This window comes from Amblyomma maculatum, chromosome 1 (genome assembly GCF_055883805.1).
Source record: "Amblyomma maculatum isolate TAMU_Amacu chromosome 1, ASM5588380v1, whole genome shotgun sequence".
Classification (NCBI taxonomy): Eukaryota; Metazoa; Arthropoda; class Arachnida; order Ixodida; family Ixodidae; genus Amblyomma; species Amblyomma maculatum.
In genome coordinates, this window is record NC_139344.1 from 115,239,080 (window position 1) to 115,257,832 (window position 18,753).

The window sequence follows — 18,753 nt, forward strand, 5'->3', positions numbered from 1 at the left end:
TTATTTTCTTACCGCCTTTATCCCCCCAATATGCTCCTCCCCAAAGCAGAGTGGCATCCTGTTGCTTAAGTTGCTTAAGCTTAATGCTCTTCCATTACAGACTCCAGCCCGCTTTTTGTTTTCTCTTCGGCAAGCTTTACGGCCAGGTCACGTTGAGGAGCCGCTTCTCGCTATTCTTTACCTGCACTATTTAGTAATATTTCTTCTTACCAGGTTGATTAGTTTTTCCCCTTTTAAGTAGTCCCATTTCACGAAAGTGATTCTGTTTGTATTCAGTATTGCTGTTTGTTAGCACTTACTCGTTTCTGTAGACGCGTACGAACAAGGGTGGCGCTGGTGAGCATTCTCAAGGCACGTATCATAAATCCCTATAAACGGAAAAGATTGAACAGCCGCCGCCGTAGCTCACTTGGTAAATCACCATCCGCGGAATTCGGAGGTCGTGGGTTCGGATCCCATTAACGGCATGTGGCTTTCTTCCTTGTACTTTTTATGCATTTCCTTTCCGCCATAGCGGTTACACTGCGATTTTCACATATTGATCAATAGCCAAAATAAAATAAAATCCCGTATGCTTTCCTTGGTTCGGTAGCTGTTGGCTTCATTCGTAGGTATGTCTTAAAAGAGAATTTCCCAGAATTGTCTCCTTAATCTTCTGTGTTGTGCCATTTCCGCGATGGAGGAGGAATAATGTGAAAGGGTTAAACTGGACTACTTTTGGCTGGATCAAACACCGATGCTTCGGAAGAGCCGTGGGAAATTTCGGAAAAAGGTCACGGGTGCACATCCAGTGACTGAACGGCTGCAGTTCTTCCCGGTGAGCCTGTGTAAATAAAACGGAGTCTTGCGCCGAACACGGGTGCGCAAAGAAAACAGCTGTCTTCGACGGAAAGCGAACATAACAAGAACAGCAGACGCTTGAACGCCCACGTGTCAGCCGTCTTCGTTGACAGCGATCTGTTTTTACTCACGCTCTCCTGTCTGTCTTCTGAAAACCGCTCGGCTTCCTAAAAGGGCTCAGATATGTCACGCTTTCACCCGTTTACGCACTCAAGAGGCGCTGCGCGAGCTCGCTGGAAAAAAGGAATATGAGGTCACGCGACGTCTGCAGAGGTCGCCCAGTGTATGCATGCATGCATGATTGCGCGCTTACGTATGCGCGCCCTCGAGGCGGTTCATGGAGGAAAAGGCGTAGGAAGCGGAGTATACTGCTGATACACTATGTGAATGATACGGCAGGCGCGAATTGAGGAATGCAGAGCAACGACATATTGGTTTCTATCGTTCTTTTTTTTTTTTCTTTTTATCTGCGCGCGCGCCTCTCGCGAATAAGGAAATGAGCGAAAAGCTTATACTGATGCATCTTTAAATTTCGGACGTGGGGGATCTCTTAAATGTAACATTTCGACGCGCTTCAACAGCAGCATAAGGAGAGGCGCGCTGAGGCAGTATCTTGCATGCACTGAGGCAGCCGCACGATCACCAGCGGGTGGGCTGGTGCTCCATTGTTGCCAGGCGAGCATGGCTTCTCAGCTCCGTTGTTGGCGCACTTTGAAGGATGGCTTTCTGAAAGAGCCGTGGCCTCGCTTCTCAGCGTTGGGGCCAGGCCGCGTGAAGTGGCGGAAATAAAGGGGCGCGCGCGAAAAACGACCGAAAGAAGGGGACGCGCGCTCGGCGGCGCGCAAAGCTGCGCTCTCGGGCTTCAAGCCAAGTGCGAGAACTCGCGCATCGGGCCGTTAACTTATGTGTGCGCCGAGACAGTGTATATACAAGTTCCACTGCGGGCGGAGGCGCGGCATGCGCTCTTTTTCCGGAGTCCGTCGCAGCGATCTGCTTTTTCGCGGTAACTGCCCTGCCCGAGCTGTTTCCGTATCGCGCGGCGATCGGGGCTGATGGAAAACGCCGCGGAGAAACCGAGAGGCGTGAAAACAACAAAGAAAAGCAGCTCCTCGTGCCGAGGGATGGCGTTGAAAGATGGGGCGTAGAAAGATTTTGAAGAAAAACGAGCCGGCGGTGAAAGCTGTGTTTTTTTTTTTTTTTCATTCATTCGGAGTCATTGTTGTCTCAAGAAAAGCGAGTCTGTCAGCAGCTCTTCCCACTTTTCAACCCTTTGCATTTTCTTTTTTTTTTTACTTGTTTTCGATTAACGTTGATATTAGGCTTCCGGAAATATTATCGGACAAGTAAAAGGCGTTTGTGATGCTACAGGCAGTGCTTCGTGTCCTTGACTGACTCATGGGGCTCGTTCGACTAAATTCTTCTCGAAGTTTCTGTCGCGTATACTTGAGTGCAGCGGCTGGTACGACGTGCGTAATAACCATTGACTGCGCCCCAGGGATGGACACGTCGACTATGCGTAGCAGCAAAATAACTGAATCGGTCTTTCCGGGCCCTTGAAGCGCGTGCTTCATTACGCTGCTATGTATTCATGAGTTACTCTCTCAATGCTCGAGCTCGTCACGACGTATTTCCCAACCAGAAAGTAATGATATCAGACAAATGGGTAAATTTACAAACAGCCCATTTCATGCTTTATTTCTTTTCAGAGAGAGAGGGGGAGGGAGAGGGGGGGGGGGGGAGTAAGATGCTCAAGAAGCGCGGGTAAATCTTACGGGTCATTTTCCTGTTGTGCTCAGAAGTCTTCATAACTACCGAGGTTTAAACACGTATCAGTGACTGCTCTGTTAACTTTTTATCTGGATGATGAACACTGACTCAAAGTTCGGAAGACTCACGGCGCACTGTGCCAAAACGGTCACGTCGCAGAAAGTCCGGCAGCCGTTCGCATCATCTGAACAAGAATGCGAAATATTCGTAGCGGTAAGGAAGAAACAAAGTTGCAACGTTGCTTTCGTCCACATGCCGTCCTAACGACGCTCGCTGTTTACAGGTCGGAGCCACGACGGGCACTCACTAAACCACGGCTTGCGGCCAGCACTCTCGCATCAATTCCCAAGGCCTCTTCCGTGTGTTCCCGCAGTAGTCTGCGTATTGCGACAGCCACAGCCTGACAGCTCTTTCAAGGCGCGCGTGTATAGAACCCGGGCGCTCTCGGAAGAAGACTGAGAGAAAGGAAATGCCTGTATGAGAGAGAGAGAGAGACTGAGTAGTAGAAGGATTAAAAAAAAAAAAAAAAAACATTGAAACAAAAAAATGTTCTCTCGGTCGTCGGCCGCACATACGCTGAATTCACGATTGCTGGTTCGCACGAGTGCACGCGCTGTTGTCTTTCACTGTGAGGATGTATAACCGAGGCCAGAAAGAAAGGAAAAGGCAAGCGGAGCGCAGTCCGGGAGGCCCAAGCACCGACGCGTTACTCGGCTGATTGATTTACAAGTGCGGTGCCCGCGCCGCCGCCGCACGTCGTCTTTGCGGAGTGCCGCGTCGGGGGACGAGCGGCCGCCGCTCTCCACCACAGCAGCGATCCTCCGCCTCGACGGCCCGCGGGGGAGCGCTTGCGACGCGAATGACCACTCAGCGGCCGCCATAAATCTGGACGACCGCCTGCGCTACGCTCCTGGGCACCCCGAGACGTCGGAAACAAAGGCTTGTTCCCCATGCAAATAAAGAAGACGACGGGAGGGGGGTAAAATAAAGGAAGCGAGCAAGGAGTAAGGAACGGCGTCGCATTCTGCTACGCGAAGGCGCATGAGGCGCCGGTCGTATATCTGGCCCCGCCTCGCTGCAACGCCAGCCTGCATTGTTGTCGCTCTCATGGGAAGAAATGATCGTTTGGGGCAAGCAAAGCCCCGCGCTTAGCTGAAACGGCCGCCGCGGGCGTGCGTATAACTCTCGGAAGATCCCTGCGGCTCAGCACGAGCCCGCCGATGCAGAGAAGCGCCGGAGACAGGGCCTATCTGGAGGTAGCAGAGTCGATTCCTGGCCGCCAGGAAGAAGAACCACAATTCGTTTGGGAACTGTGCGAAAGGAAGGGCCATGAGATGTTGGATGCGCTGCTGATCAAAGTCGGTAAACTTGGATTTAAACGTATCTGCAGCAGTGCTGCGGGTGACAAATAGTGGTTACGTAGGCGTCTACCGCTGCTCTATGGTCCCTAAAGGACAACTCTGGTGGTTTTTTTTTCTATCATTTTGAGTTACTAACTGCATTACATTTCTCGGTTTGTCCTACATCCGACACAACACATCGTTTTTAAACATTCCAAGCAGAACTGTTTTTAAAAAGAATGAGCAGCAAATCGAATATTCGAAAAACTGGTTTCATGGCCAGAAACGACGTTTCATTGACGAATCGAGGACATAACATGCAGTGTTTGGAAAATACTCGCACGTGCGTTGGAAGGTAGAAATAAGGGCTGGAAATCATGATGTAGTACATACTATGTTTGCGATAGTCTAATATAGGCCTCAAAATTAATTGATCACGGGAAGGGGGGGGGGGGGGGGGCAATGGCGTGGGTATGATGTTTGTGAAGTTACCAACCTAACGTTGCCCGCACAAATCGTCTGAACGGAGAAAACAGCAAATTTTAAAATTCCGTGTCGCACTAATGAATTATCGCACGGCGCCCAAGTTTGGCAGAATGCACCAGGGCGGAGTGGGAAACCTACAGTTAAATTTTAGCCGAATATGCCAATGTCGAAAGACCTCTGGAGTTACCTTTTTAATAAATAAATCATTTTAATCAAATGTCGCGAGCGCGCGCTCTCAGTAACAGTACAGCGCTATAATTCTGGCCCAAATGGTTAGCTTTATAGCTTTCTTTCGCAATAAAAAGCAAACCAGAGGCCATATGAGCTGTAAAGAAGACGTGACAAAACCAGCAGACGGGCTGGCTTTCTTCCTTTAACTGAACTTGGTTTCTCGTTCTTAAAGCCAGATCTCCCCAGATCTCGTGGCAGCATTTAGCTTTTGTCCTCAGCCTAAGTTATGCCGTAATTATTGCTCTTGTGTCGAAGTAGCAGCCATTCCATTTGACGTGTTAATGACGGAAATTTTCTTGTCCGACAGGCGCAATTTCGGTCATCCCATCTGACATTAACCTAGAGTGGCATACGTTTTCTCCGCAATGTTCTAAAATCAGAATATATTTTTTATTTTGTCTCTATCGAAAGAAACGTGCCCTACGCTCCGGATTACCGTTATGCCGCGACGACTTCATACAGCCCAATCTTTTCTGTCGGATTCAGTATTACAGACATATCAGTGAAACAAAATAAAATTGTCTGTATTGGTAGACAGCGACAGTAAATCAGCGTGCCTTCAAAACCACTTATCAGTCTGACTGTGCGGTCTGGACAGTTCTGCTGATCCTGCGTACTGTAGAAAGGAAGAAAGCGTGCTTCCTACGATGTGGAATGTCGTTTTTCTTTTCTTTTCGAATTGATTTTGTAAAAGAAAAGGAGGAACTATATTCAATTACCATTCCTTTCCTGAAAATTGGATATTTAGCGCGTAATGCTAGAGTGACAGTTCTATTCTGTCATGACTCCGATATCGGATTGAATCACGGCACTTAACTGCAAAAGCCCATGTTTTCTTGAGCTGAGAGCGTTTGTGCATTGGAAGCAACGGAAAGATTAACCGACTAAACAAAAGATCACTCCAGTCGAAAAAAAACTATTGAAAATTTTCTATTGCGCCGACACAATTCCTGTGCGGTTTTTGATAGTTAACCTGTTGTGACAACAGGAATTTCCGTAGCAACATCATAATTATTTTTTATAAATACAACAGAAAAGTACTACAGAACTACAAACTACATAAAAGTACAAGAGAAAGAGTATCCAGTACTAGTGGTGAGTACTACAGGACTGCAGAAAGTTTTGACGTTTACAACAGAAATTTTCTCATAAACGTCAGTATATACTACAAAATATATTTTCTTCTATGTATGTCACGCCGGTTCTGTAATTTTTTTCGGGTGGGATTGAATATATACCTATGCTTCTTCATTATATTGTGCCTTCTTGAATTATTTCTGTTGACAAGTGACGTGTAGTTTAGTGTCGCTTGAAGTTGTTTTTCAAGCAAATTTGCTGGAAGAGAAATTGTTTGTATTGGTTTGTGTCTAATGTGCTGCTCTCTCATAGTCTGGAATGTGTACTTGCGAGCCGTGTTGCAGATCTTAATGAACTTTGCAAAACGTTTAGCGCTAGAGTCCAAATTAGTCATGATACGGTGGAAGAAAAAAAAAATCCCGTGTTTCATCCTTTATTGTCATATTTTTTATTTTTTTTTTGTGTGTGGTGTTTAATAGCGCACGCGTTTGATTTATTTTCTGTTTTTACCGCTTCCAGCTTTTCCTCATCAACTACACCATCTGCTCACAACTTTGCTGACCTCTCGTCTTTGTGAAACACCTCTAATTTGCTGATAAACATTTAAGGCAACATCGTCTCACAGCGAATAATTGTATATTTGTCGCTTCTGCGTCTCCTATCTGCTCGAGGGCGACGATTCTGCCAAACCGGAGTACCACAGTTAACACCGCAGAATAAGCCGTCTCGCGGGCAATGCGACGTCTATTCGCGGCCGTAAAGCACTCGAAGAAAAAGAAAATGAGGGGGAGCTTTATCGAACCGCTGGCTTGCGAACTGAGGATGCCCCTCAACCCTTTTCCGGCTTTGTTTCTTAAGCGCGGACAGGCCTGCAACACTGCAGTGTACCATATATGCAGTAATTTGTTTCATTGCTCTTCAGCTTACACTGCACGGGTACAAGCGATGTGCAATTATCGGGAGTGTGGTGACCAGTGCGCGTGCATCGCAGGTCGGCTCGAGTTTGCTGGCGGCGGTTGGTGCATGAACGACGAGGCTACCACGCACTACACGGCCACGGTGGACGAGATGTCGCTGGGCCTGCGCTGGCTGAACGCCACGTTTGGCCAGTGCGGCCGCGCGCGCGTCGCCTGGCAGATCGACCCGTTCGGGCACGCGCGCCAGGAGGCAGCGCTATTCGCTCAGGTGAGCTTCATACAAGTGCGAAGCAAATAACTTCCAGGCTAGCACGATGGACTTCGCCGATTTCCGGATTCCGATCGCTTAATCGAATGTTGCTATTGCAACAGCCAAACCTATCTTTGTTATGCGTGGTTTACTATGACTTCCTATCAGTAACTATGAGCACAATGCCCAAGGCCAAGGTAAAGCTAATTAGACGTAAAAAAAGCACTAGTTGAACCTATGGGAGCCACAATGTTGCGAAATGAAGCCTGGTGCAATTACGCCTTCCTAGGCCTGACTGAGCATATTAGGCTTAGTCAAGTGTAATAGGCCTAGCTACACCTAAAGGTCAGTAGGTTCACATCACACTATAGTACGTTGCTGTCTTAATATGCGTGGGCCGTAGTAATACCTTCATAAGGTCAAATAAATTAGATTATGGTTAGCTAAGCCTAATCTAATTTATTTGATCTTAGACTTAGCTAAGCCTAATCGGCCTAACTAAGCCCATTTTGCGCAAAAGTACTTCAAGTTATCGCACTTACAACTTGCGCTTAGCTCTGACAAAACCACCATCATTTTTTTCTCATTTATAGCGCGAATCAAACATAGGACAACAAAACAAAAAAGTCTCAGCACGGGCTCTTTTCTGTGTTTGACCTTCTACGTTTCTTTCTTTGGTCCTGCGCTTGTTTTGCGCTTAAAGTAATCGATTTAATGTGAGCTCATGCTGTGGCCACTGGCATCCGTTCGTTGCGTCTTTGTGAGCTTTTTCTTTTTTAAACGTGATGGCGTTAAATGCCCTCTTCGGAAAACCTAGCGTCGGTGCTGGCGTTGTGAGCGAGAGCTCACGAACATGTCTGTGGCGAGTGGCAGTTGGTAGCAGGTGACATGGCCAGGCTCCGACTAGTCCGCGGGTTGTGCGAGGTCACGAGATCACAAGGTTTGGCTGATTTGGCAGGAGCTGGTCAACACGAGCGCCTTCTTTGAGATAGGTGGATGGGATGGGAATTGAGCCTTCGGGACCCTTGGATTCCGGGAAAGACACGCTGCCCCTGGACTACGTATTGCACGTTCGTACGGATTGGTTGAAGCGGGGCTCTGTATCGTCGGGTGGTCTTTCATATGGTTACGTGCGAAATAATAGGGGCACAAATTGACACGTTCACTGCGCTGTGGATAATCAGTGGAATTAGACTTCGCTTATTCGTCTTATGAGCCAGGTATACTAGTCATGCGGTCAAGAAGTGGCCAAATTTTATTGCGAATGCTTTATTTATCCGGCCTCACAATAAAATCTGCGCACTGCTTCATTGTGCGAGCCCGTATTCGTGGCCACAGATCACAATTAAACTGTGCTCAATAGGTACCCCACCCCGCATTTATGGATGAAAAGCGGCCTCGGCGGCCGCTTTTCGATGAGGCCAGAAGAACTTGGCGTCCGTGCGCTGTGCGATGTCAGTGCACGTGAAGGAACCCCAGGTGGTCGAAACTTCCAGAGCCGTCGACTACGGCTTCTCTCATAGCCGAACCAAACCGAACCGAACCGTACTGATGTACGCGAATGAAGATTCGCAAGAAGAGAGAGAGAGAAAAAAAACGGGAACCATTACACGGTCGCGTCACCCTTATCTGGGGCAGCATATTCGGCATGTATAGTAGGGGTGCACACTCGTCTAACTGCGAAGGCGTTTTTTTTTTCTCATTCCTTGCTTAATACCTATAGAGTTTCCTCTCTGGTGAACAGAAAAGAGCGTAGCCTTCGATTTTACCGTGGAAAATGTACTGTGGTCTCCAGTTCATTACGTCATTACTACGCCAGTACTAATATTTGAAAGCAACTAGCTTGACCTAGAGTTAATTTTCCTATTCCCCTCACAAGTTCCTTTGTGTTATTTTATTTTCCCTTCCACAGATGGGATTCGACGGCCTATTCCTTGGCCGCATTCATCTAGATGACAAGGACTGGCGGCAGCACAACAAACGCATGGAGTTCCTGTGGAAAGCGGACAAGTACATCGGTGCGGCCCCCCTCCGCTCATACCATGCGTGCGCCCCGACGTCACTGCTTAACATTGCGATACAGACACGCGTCGGGCAGAATTGCTGTCGCAGTCGAGGCGTTATTCGATAGGCGCCTCCGGAGCGTAACTCACCCCTCATAGTGTACGCAAGTGTAGTTACAGCGCACTGACTCAGAAAACAGTGCGTTCTCATTTCGTCGCACCGATATATGCGTATACGGCAGCCTTCATCCCGGTATTTGAATTGAACATTATATAAAGTAAAAATGCTAATTACATGCATACGTTCTTTCTCTTATTTTATACCTAGCAACTTTAATAACAGCTTGCGCAACTATCATCGTGGATTTATTATTTGCACCGCAGGCGCTATTCGGGGCGCAGACATGTTGAAAACCGCCTACATGCAACTCTGCATGAGTTAGGAAAAAAATCTCGATGAGGCGGAATTAAGGGACATGGGAGCAGGCAATAAAAAATGGAAGAAAAGAATGAACGAGAGAGGAAATGAGGCTGAGCAAATTAAGAGTTGAGACACTACGGGGCATGAAGCAAATACCGTCTAACGTTTCTTGATGAAGCCTGAACGCATTAAAATTGTTTAAAAACGTGTCGCTGTTTCGAAGGTATATACGGGTGGCGGATCTAGCGCGTTTCACAACGTCAGCGGCGCGCTTGGGCAAGCGTCTCCATTTTAAGCTATAGCAACACGCTCTCACTCACATGCGCTCGGTATTTCAACTAAATTTTCTACGCTGTTTTCGTCGATATAGAATTTTTCACGCTTTCATTTAACGCCGATTTATTGCTAACAAGTGCTCAATAAGCGCGAGCAGTGCGTCGCTTGGGACGTTACACAGTGTTTATTTTAGCTGTATTCGTTATCTATACGAAGCTATACGAATTCCTCAATCGCTGCTATTCGCTCCCCAAGCCGCTCATCTAGCGAGAAGTCGTTCATGTGCAGAGTTTGTGCGTTGTCCACGTGATGTGGAACCACGCTGGAGCGGCTTTGCCCCGGAAGCGCCGTGATGTCCATATCTTTAAAGCTAACCCTGATCGTTACGGAACTGCGAGCTGGGATTTTTGCCATATGCCGCTTGCTCCGGTGCCACTTAGTTGTGACACGGCCAACATCATTTCCGGCTTTCCCGGGCATCCCTTTAATTGTGAGGCAACCTTAGAATATTGTACGATGCTTTAAAAACATACGAATGGCAATTATCTAACCGTGTGATACGCACCAAAATTTGCTTTTGAAGTTTGTTCTGCGCTTGCATCGAGTATATACTACCACCATAAGGAAAAGAAGAAAAAAAAAGAATAATGCGGTGTTTTTTTGTGTTTTTTTTTTTTTTGTGGAGCAACCACGTAATATATTAAGGTAGCATAAACTTATTGATGTTAGTGATGCAGTCCGACAAATGTATCAAAGCCTTGCGTTTAAAGCTTGTTCTGCTCCCTCACCAAGTAGTTAAAAATCTTCCGTAACAATTGCCAATGAGGGTATACGTTTTTGAGAATAAACAGCAGTAAACTGCAAGCGTCCTGAGAGGGATTTGTGGATATATTGATCGTTTTGGAGCAATCTTAAGATATGAAAAAAAAAAAAGTGAGTCGTTTGAAAACTTCGCACTGAAGAATATGAGCTTGTGTAGAATTTGTCGGTATGGACCACACAGGTGAGAAGGGCGACATCTTCACTGGAGTGCTGCCGAACGTGTACTGGCCGCCGACGGGCTTCTGCTTCGACGCCTGGTGTGTGGACGAGACGCTCGACGTGAGAAAATAATATTTCACTTCTTTTCTGCGCGCCGCCAATTAAGCGTCAGCGGTTACGCCTGTAACAATGTGGGCGCGCTGATGTCCGCCTTCCTTGTTGGTGGTGAGCGGGAAAAGACACAAAAGGAAAAAAAAAAAAAATGCGCGTAGGAAGACTAAAAAGTTGTCTCCCTGTTTTGGTCGATACGTCTCCCGCACTAACAATCACTGCGTTTTGAAACAACTTGTAAAAACTTGAGAGCCCATTTTCCGCGGCGCTCAAGTAATGTATATTGAAAAGAGGAAAAAGAAAAAAAATTGTCTCGTCTGGATTTGCGGCTACGGGCCGCTATGGATTTCCAATGTGGAGATCTCAGGTTTCATCACTGGTCAACTGGCTGACGACAGGGTATTGCACGAACGTTTTGTGCTGTGGATATCATACTGTCGTTTATTTCATCTGCAGAATTTTATCTCAAAATGGCTAGAAAAGTGCATTTCATAACCTTCTTTTCCAACCGCGGTCCTCCAGCGGGAACGAAACCTGCGCCGCGTCTCGTTTCATTTGAAGTCTATAGGGATTGGGCAAAGAGCGTGATTCAAAGCTTTCCCGCTATAGTGGCCTCACTGTGTTCGACTTTTGCACGATTGTTTCTGTTTCGCGATATCTTGTTAGTCGTGAAACAGCACACATATGTATACAACTTGATTTTATGCAGCGAGCAGTGAACGTTGTGCTATTTTCTTTCTTTCTTTTTTTTTTTCGGTAGTCTTACAATGGACAAAGGAGGGCGAGAGAGTTTCTTCAGATCGTCACAAAACAGGTAAGGCATGCATGCAATGGACAGCGCAACAAACAAGGCTTGCATTGAAATGGGAACAAATACCGTTAGCTGATTCTGTCAGGGCAGTTGCTACATATAACAGCGACAATCGCTCGAAGGTATAGCAGGGGACGTTTACTTTCTTCTGTAGTCACTCGCAGAACCACACGTGGGGTTTTAACACGATGCACATTCCAGTCCCCGTGCAAGAACACAGATATTGTTCCGGGTTATTACGGACAAAGCGGATGGTAATGCATCTTAGTCGAAATGTCGTGGCATTGCATATTATGCAAAGCTTTAAGCGGAAACTGGAATACTTTCCTAAAATCTAGTTGTGCACCTTCAGGAATGTGAACCTTGTAGGAATTTGCGGTATTCGTTAAGTTTTCTATGCGTAAGGTTGATACAGAACACATATTACGTAGTGTTAGTTGCCAAAGAACGGGACCCTATAGCCTGTGAGGTGACATGCTAGTATGGTCGGCGTCTCTAAAGTGGTCGACTGGCTAATGACGTTATCGTGGAGGCACTCTAGGCTGCTACCATATTCAAGTTCGGGGAAAGGGTTTAACGTGTCACCTTTCTACAGACCTGTATCTCGAGTTCTGAGCTGTTTCTCGCTGTGAAAGTTTCTAAGCCATCAAAGAGCTCCCCAGTATTTCACACATGTTCGAGCGCCGCGCTTCTAAAAAAATTAAGTAAAAAAGAATCGAGTGGACGGTTCTTGCAGACACGGAAAGCGAAGAGATGGCTCTTTCGGAACTGTGCGTTACCACGTTGAAAAATCTACAGCCTAGGCATATGCCCAAATATGATGTGTCTGACGCGTTTCGGACATTTGTCCGAGGCGCGCGTTTGTGCGTCCCGTGCCCGTGTGTTAGGCAGATGTCACCTAGATCTGTCTTTAGTCATGGTAACAAAAACTCTGGTAACCTTCACTCAAGCAGAGCGTCGTCCTTAGAGCGCTGTCATCGCAGAATTGTCATCGCCAAAACCAAGACTATGGAGTATACAATCGCTAAAGGAAGGTTCGTGAGCACGTTGCGACAGGCTCACGTACTTGAGTCTTATCAGGCGGGCATGCCTGTGCCTTAGTTTATATATTGGGCGCTTCACTTGGCGACTGCGCCGCATTCTGCCGCGATGGCGCACTAAAGGCCACGAAAGACTCATGTGGAGTCCCCTTATGCGCCATCCTCCGGTGCCAATCGCTGTGGCAGAAACGGTTCAAGCATGTCGCACTGTTCGTGGAAGGCTTAAGATCGATTTTTTTTTTTTTTCGTGGCATCAGACCGCCCCAAGTCAGTGTTTTCTTTATTAGGAAATATTTTTAAGGGATAAGTCCTCGAACAGTTCGCGTTGAAAAATGGTCTAGCAGCGGCAATTTGTGCATCTTCGACAGCGGCTGACCTTTGCAGTATTGTTCCTTAAACGCATCACAGAGACATTTCTGAATTTTAGAACCGGCATATCTGTCCTCTATACCACTGCAAGGATGACTGGCAAACGTGGCACGAAATAGACTGACCATGCATTAAAATTATTAGCGTGGCTACAACCTCGCGAGGAACTTGGTGACAACCCTATTAAAAAAGAGGTCATCCCCACAAGCGCATTTCGCGCAGTCGTACGTCGCTCGGAAGGCTGCAGTTACAACGCCAACTACGTCATTTTCATGATTTTTGATAACAAGCGCTTCCGAGCCGTTCAGCACAAGGAACAAAGGGATCGCCAGCGAAGATGACGGACAAAGATATTCACACAGAAAGACTCGAAGAGCAAGCGCGGGTAGCGGGATCAGCCGGGCGAAACACTTGCGATGACTGAAATTCGATCCACCAGTTTTTTTTTTTTTTTTTTTTTTTTTTTTTTACTCCGTTCATCGTCGCCTCCGCTCGCTGGGATAGTGCTTGGGTCGAACGACTGCTAAATTTGATTCGCATAGTTTCGCAGCCGTTTATATAATCTCGAAGAAGTGTACCTAATCCTGGGCAATGTGACCGTCCATTTCCGGTGCTATTGTGCTCTTGCTTTTTTCAGTTATTATGTAACCGTTCCTGCTTCCATTCGATATAGAGCGGACAATATCTTCTCAAATATGTTCGAAATCATGTCAACCCGTAGATACAGATTAAAACTGCTTTATAGAAGTACAGTATTTTGTTTCTCTAAATAGACAGCCCTGTAACTGTAGTATTTTTATGCATTTTCCACGTAGCCACAGCAGCGCGTTGTTCGAGAGGGTATTAAAGTCTTTGAGCGCCCATTGGAAAACGAATAAATTATGCTTTTAGACAGCTTTTTCTGAGCTTATCGCAGTGCTATATTCTATATGTTCGCCGCTTGTGTCCTCATATCGTTAATAGTGAAAAGTGCTCTTTTAGATACAGTGAGAAGAAGCTGCTGGACAAAAACCTTAAACTTGCGTATTCTTAGGAATATGCCTTCCCTGTGCTTTTGGTGCAATTGATGAATGTTATACAATCGTTCTATTTCATCGTAATTAACCATGTTGCTCTCAGTGCGAACGCGCATGCATTTCACGCTAAAAGCGATAGCAAAGAAGAAAAAAACCTTATGGTTGAGCTCGAGTCAGCTCTGCTCATCTTATGCTATACAGCTCCAGATCATCGTCTCGGGTGGAATTTGTTTCTAACGTTTCTTCCACTGATTTTTTTTTTTTTACATGCGTACTTAGGCCAAGTACTACGCCACGAACCACACCGTGGTGACCATGGGCATGGACTTCCACTACAGGGATGCATCCAAGTGGTTTCGTAACTTGGACAGACTCATCTACCACATCAACGCCGAGGTCAGCCGATCGATTTTTTAGTATTAGCGACGATATTAACCATGAACCGTATAGCGCTGCCGTAAACTTGTCTTGGTAAAGATGGGGCACGTTTCTTTCGCTCTAACCGCGTTTAGGAATTCTGTCGCTGTGCTGTCGCGGCTGACGCAGGGCGGAGAGAATTGCGGGTCGAGAAGGGAAGCCTTTTCTGTACAAGGTTGTAACCAGGCGGATTTCGTTTCGTGACTGACCCATTGTAGGACGGAAAAAAACGAAAAAAAAAAAAACGAGAAGACTAACGCTATTGCCTTTATAAATGTAGTACTCACGTGCTCAGCTTCGTTTTATGTTATGGCGTAGAAGGCTCGTTTTCACGCTGTGGAATAATGAAAACAAGTGACGAGGCCGGCGTCGGAAGGTGCGCTGGTCGCGTTACATGGCCGAGCACGGTTGCGGGCTTGGCGTCAAGTGGCGCCTGCGCATGGTTGCGTGCCGAGGTGTCTAGAGAGCTTCGCGTATTAGAGTGTAAAAGCGCCATAATCCATGCCGCTTGCGTTCGTCCTAGGGGGAAATTCCTGCAAGCGGTGATGACGACCACGGAAGCATACCTAGATCTTGTTTCTAGCCTTCAAAAACGAGCTATTCGTATAACTTATTCAAACAGTATACATACCCCAGTAGGCCACTTTTTCTGCAGCGTCGCATCCTACCGCTATCAATGGTATATAAACTGAAGATAGCTGAAATAGTAAACGCTATAATAAGATCTAACAACCCCCTGAGCCTTATTTTATTTAGATTACCAACGAAACAAACAAGAGGTGCAACTATCAATTTAATTTACCACCTTGTACGTACGGCCAGAGACCCCTAAAATATAACGCAGCCCACGTGTGGAATGAAGTCCCAAATGTAGTGAAAGAATAAAATAACTTTTCGGCATCTTTAAAAGACTACCTGATTTGCATGGAAATGTAGGAATGAAGTAGTTTGTATGCGTTAATTTAGTTTTTTTCTTCACAACTGACTTTGTTGTGATTTGTGGTTCAGCCTTCCAACATTTTTGCACATTAGTGTGCTGCGACTGTGTTCTGTCATGATATACGGTCTGACAATATGAATGTGCTTATTTAACATTTGGACCCATCACTAGCCGTAAATGCTATGGGTCCGGCCAACTGTGTGTGTACTGGTTTTGAGAACAAATAAAGAATAAAAATATAACTGAATATGGAGTTTTGGCGGCTGCGCAGGCTCAGCTGTGGCCAGTAGTGATAATGACGGAGGAGGGGAAGCAATTCAGTGCTATTCTCAACATGTAATCTAATTACCTGTGCCCTAATTTTTTACATCCGTTTTAGTATTTTTATTTTTTTTTTTGCATGATTGCGCAGAGGTGGGAAGATTGTGGCGTGCTGAGGGTGTCCAACTTCGTAAGAAACCGTCTATAAAAGGTGGTTTGAGCGAACTGCCTGTTTTTGTGCTCCAGTCAGCAAGGTCAGATCAAGGGTGATTAGCTACCCTGATTGAAACCTTTCCAGCTTGTCTCAGCTGGAAAGGTCAGATGTTTCAGCTAACTTTAGCCAAGGGTTGAAAAATAAAACGTTTGAGGTAGGCCAGGGAAACCAGTTGCACGGATCTGCCAGTCGTCTAGTGCACCACAGGTTTTTTCATTTTTTCTTCGCAAATAATTAATTAGTAATTCAGATAATTTTCTTCAATGAATAATTATTGACTTTAGGCAATAAATGTGATTTGCAAAGTTGCAGTGCACCTTCAGAAACCCCAATTCCATTTATTTGGGTTAAAAATCCTAACATTTAGCTTTTTTCCGGGCTCCAAAGAAATACAAAAGCTATCACGGGACTAGCGCATTCGCGCGTCACGATTGCGGTGCTCTAGCGCGACTAGCGCAACTATCACGTGATTATAGTAATATTCACGCGGTAGTGCATTCGCGCTTTAGTCGCGTGATGATTTTTGTATCTTTCAAGCTCGGAAAAAAGATAAACGTGAAGCTTTCTTTATCGCAAGTAAATGTAAGTGTGGTTTCTAAAAGTGCTCTCCAACTTTGCAAATCACATTTATCGTCAGAAATCAATATAGTAATGTACAAAAATATCTTAATTACTAATTAATTAATTAATTAATTGCAGAACAAAACAGTGACTGTGGTGCGCAAGATGGCTGGAAGATATGTGCAAGTAGCTTGCCTGGCCTACCGTTATAACGACCCCCTCTCTTTCTTCTCGTAGATTAAAGGAATGTTAACATCACATGGCTATGTGATGTTAACCTTCCCTTGAGGAGAAGTATTTTCGCTGAGCCCTGAGGAAGCGCTACCTGTCTGCTTGCCGTACGTACGCAGCAAGCGAACGGCAGCCGCGTGCACGCCTTCTACTCGACCCCCGCCTGCTACCTGAAAGCGCTCCACGAGAGCGGCGTGCGGTGGCCGGAGTTCTCGGACGACTTCTTCCCGTACGCCGACCAGGATCACGCCTACTGGACCGGCTACTACACCAGTCGGCCTAACTTCAAGTACTTCGCGCGCCAGGCCAACGGCTTTCTCCAGGTACGTATACACGCACGGAGTCGCTTCTCTGCCACGTCTACAAGTTGAGGGAAGGGTTGATCTGGGTAGCGCATATGTAGTTAAATAGCCAATCAAGACGTAATTGCTCGTTAGCATCCATGCCAGCTCAGTCGCTAGGGAACTTCTTGGGGAAACCCTCTAAACAAGGGGTGCAACCTCGTCTTGGCTTCTAGTCCTTCGATCGAGTCACGTGCAGCCATCACCTAGCAGTTGGCCTGAAACTACTCTGGAGACGCCACTGCCGAAATTATGGTTGGGCAGAATACAACCGTGGTCCCGGATGTAATGTAACCAAGCTCTTGAAAACCCCGAAGTACCCTAGCAAAATCAACTGAGTGCTGTTGATAGTCGCTTTTAATCTACAGTATTTCTTCTTGTTCTCCAAAGTCAGTTATTTGGTGTATGGTTTATAGGGTTTAACCTTTCAAAGCGACTCAGGCCATGAGAGGCGCCGTAGTGGAGGGCTCTGGAAATTTCGACCCCTTGGTGTTCTTTACCGTTCACTGACATCGTACAGCGCACGGGTGCCTTGATTTTCGCCTCCATCGAGAAGCGGCCGCCGCAGCAGGGATTCGGTCCCGCATCTTTGCTCACAGCAGTCGAACGTCCAAACCACTGCACCACCACAACGGGGCAAAGTCAGTTATTTGTAAAAGCTAATTAATAACTCTTTATTTATGGGCTTCAGGAATAGTGCGTCGTTCCAGAAGTTGGAGATTGTCTTGTAAAACGGATGACTGAAATTTTTGCATTCAGCTGCAATTTCCGCGAGGTATTAGTTTTTTACCGGCTGTTGTGACGCTGGGGCTACGTCGACCCGGCCTTCACTTGGTAGCGTGCAGAGACTCGGGGTTGAAGTAGGATTGAATCTTCGAAGTTGGTGAAATATGTACAAGCAGGTTTAATGGCACTTTGAGAAACTTATTTACAAGATTATTTACACGAAAAAGAAGGGTACATCAGCAAAATGGCAAGCGTTAAGAGTTCATAGCGAGAAGCGACTGGATGAGCCGTTTACCCAGGGCCCAGAGCGACATTTCGTGCTCTGCAGCGTCCTTAAAACCCCCTATGTCCAGCCCCTCTCTGAAGATGCTGACCAACCAAATCCAGGGCACGCCCCTCAGGTATCGGCATCCAATCGAACACATCACTGCACTGATGGTCTGAAGCACTGACTGGTCCGGCATTCATTCGTTGGGCGTGATCACTTGTTGGCGGGAAAAGCTTGGGAACGGCGAGGAGAGGAGGTACATTTCTATTCTTCAGCAAAGAAACCACAGGCTGGTTCTGACAAGTGGTTTTACTTCTCAGAAACCCGAGTGCACGTGGCGCCGCATCCGCTCCCAGCATTGTCCGTTTTCGACAATTGCAAATCTTTCCTGCATTCCTGGGAAATCACTTAATGGCTGTATGCGTCATGCTCCTTTCTTGTCCTGCACGTCAGCGGACATGTCACTCTGTCGTCTCCTTTGGAAAGTAGGCATTCCTCACTGGACGATAGGGCTTATCGACTGGAAGGGTGAACAAAAGAAAGAAAGCACTTCCTGCATTTCCCGCAGGGGGACGTTTCTTTGTGTTTTTCCAGACGTTCTCTTGGCAGGGTCAATTTGGCATTTGCAGAGTGTCCACAAAGCAAAACAGGCTTACAAAACAGGATTCCTGGAAACAGGCTCACTTAGAGCCATTGGACCATCACCACATATTCACAGCACTTATCCATGCCCACAGGCGAACAATAGAGCGCGCAAATGCGGATGCTTGGTCGTAACAGCCTCCTCCCCCGCCAGAAGAGTCTCGGAGGGCAGCAGTCCCAGCTGCTGCATGAAGAGACGACTTAATGGCCTGCACG

General features: G+C 46.6%; 1 protein-coding gene across 1 annotated transcript in view; it reads left to right on the top strand.

Moving 5' to 3' along the window:
- Nucleotides 1-18,753, top strand: part of LOC146203541 (lysosomal alpha-mannosidase-like) — a 434,812-nt gene that overhangs the window by 377,060 nt on the left and 38,999 nt on the right. The window contains exons 5-10 of the mRNA XM_084603104.1: nt 6,733-6,926; nt 8,821-8,926; nt 10,612-10,709; nt 11,461-11,514; nt 14,216-14,332; nt 16,680-16,883. Of these exons, the coding sequence (XP_084459230.1) occupies nt 6,733-6,926; nt 8,821-8,926; nt 10,612-10,709; nt 11,461-11,514; nt 14,216-14,332; nt 16,680-16,883 (773 nt within the window). The remainder of the gene's footprint in view (nt 1-6,732; nt 6,927-8,820; nt 8,927-10,611; nt 10,710-11,460; nt 11,515-14,215; nt 14,333-16,679; nt 16,884-18,753) is intronic.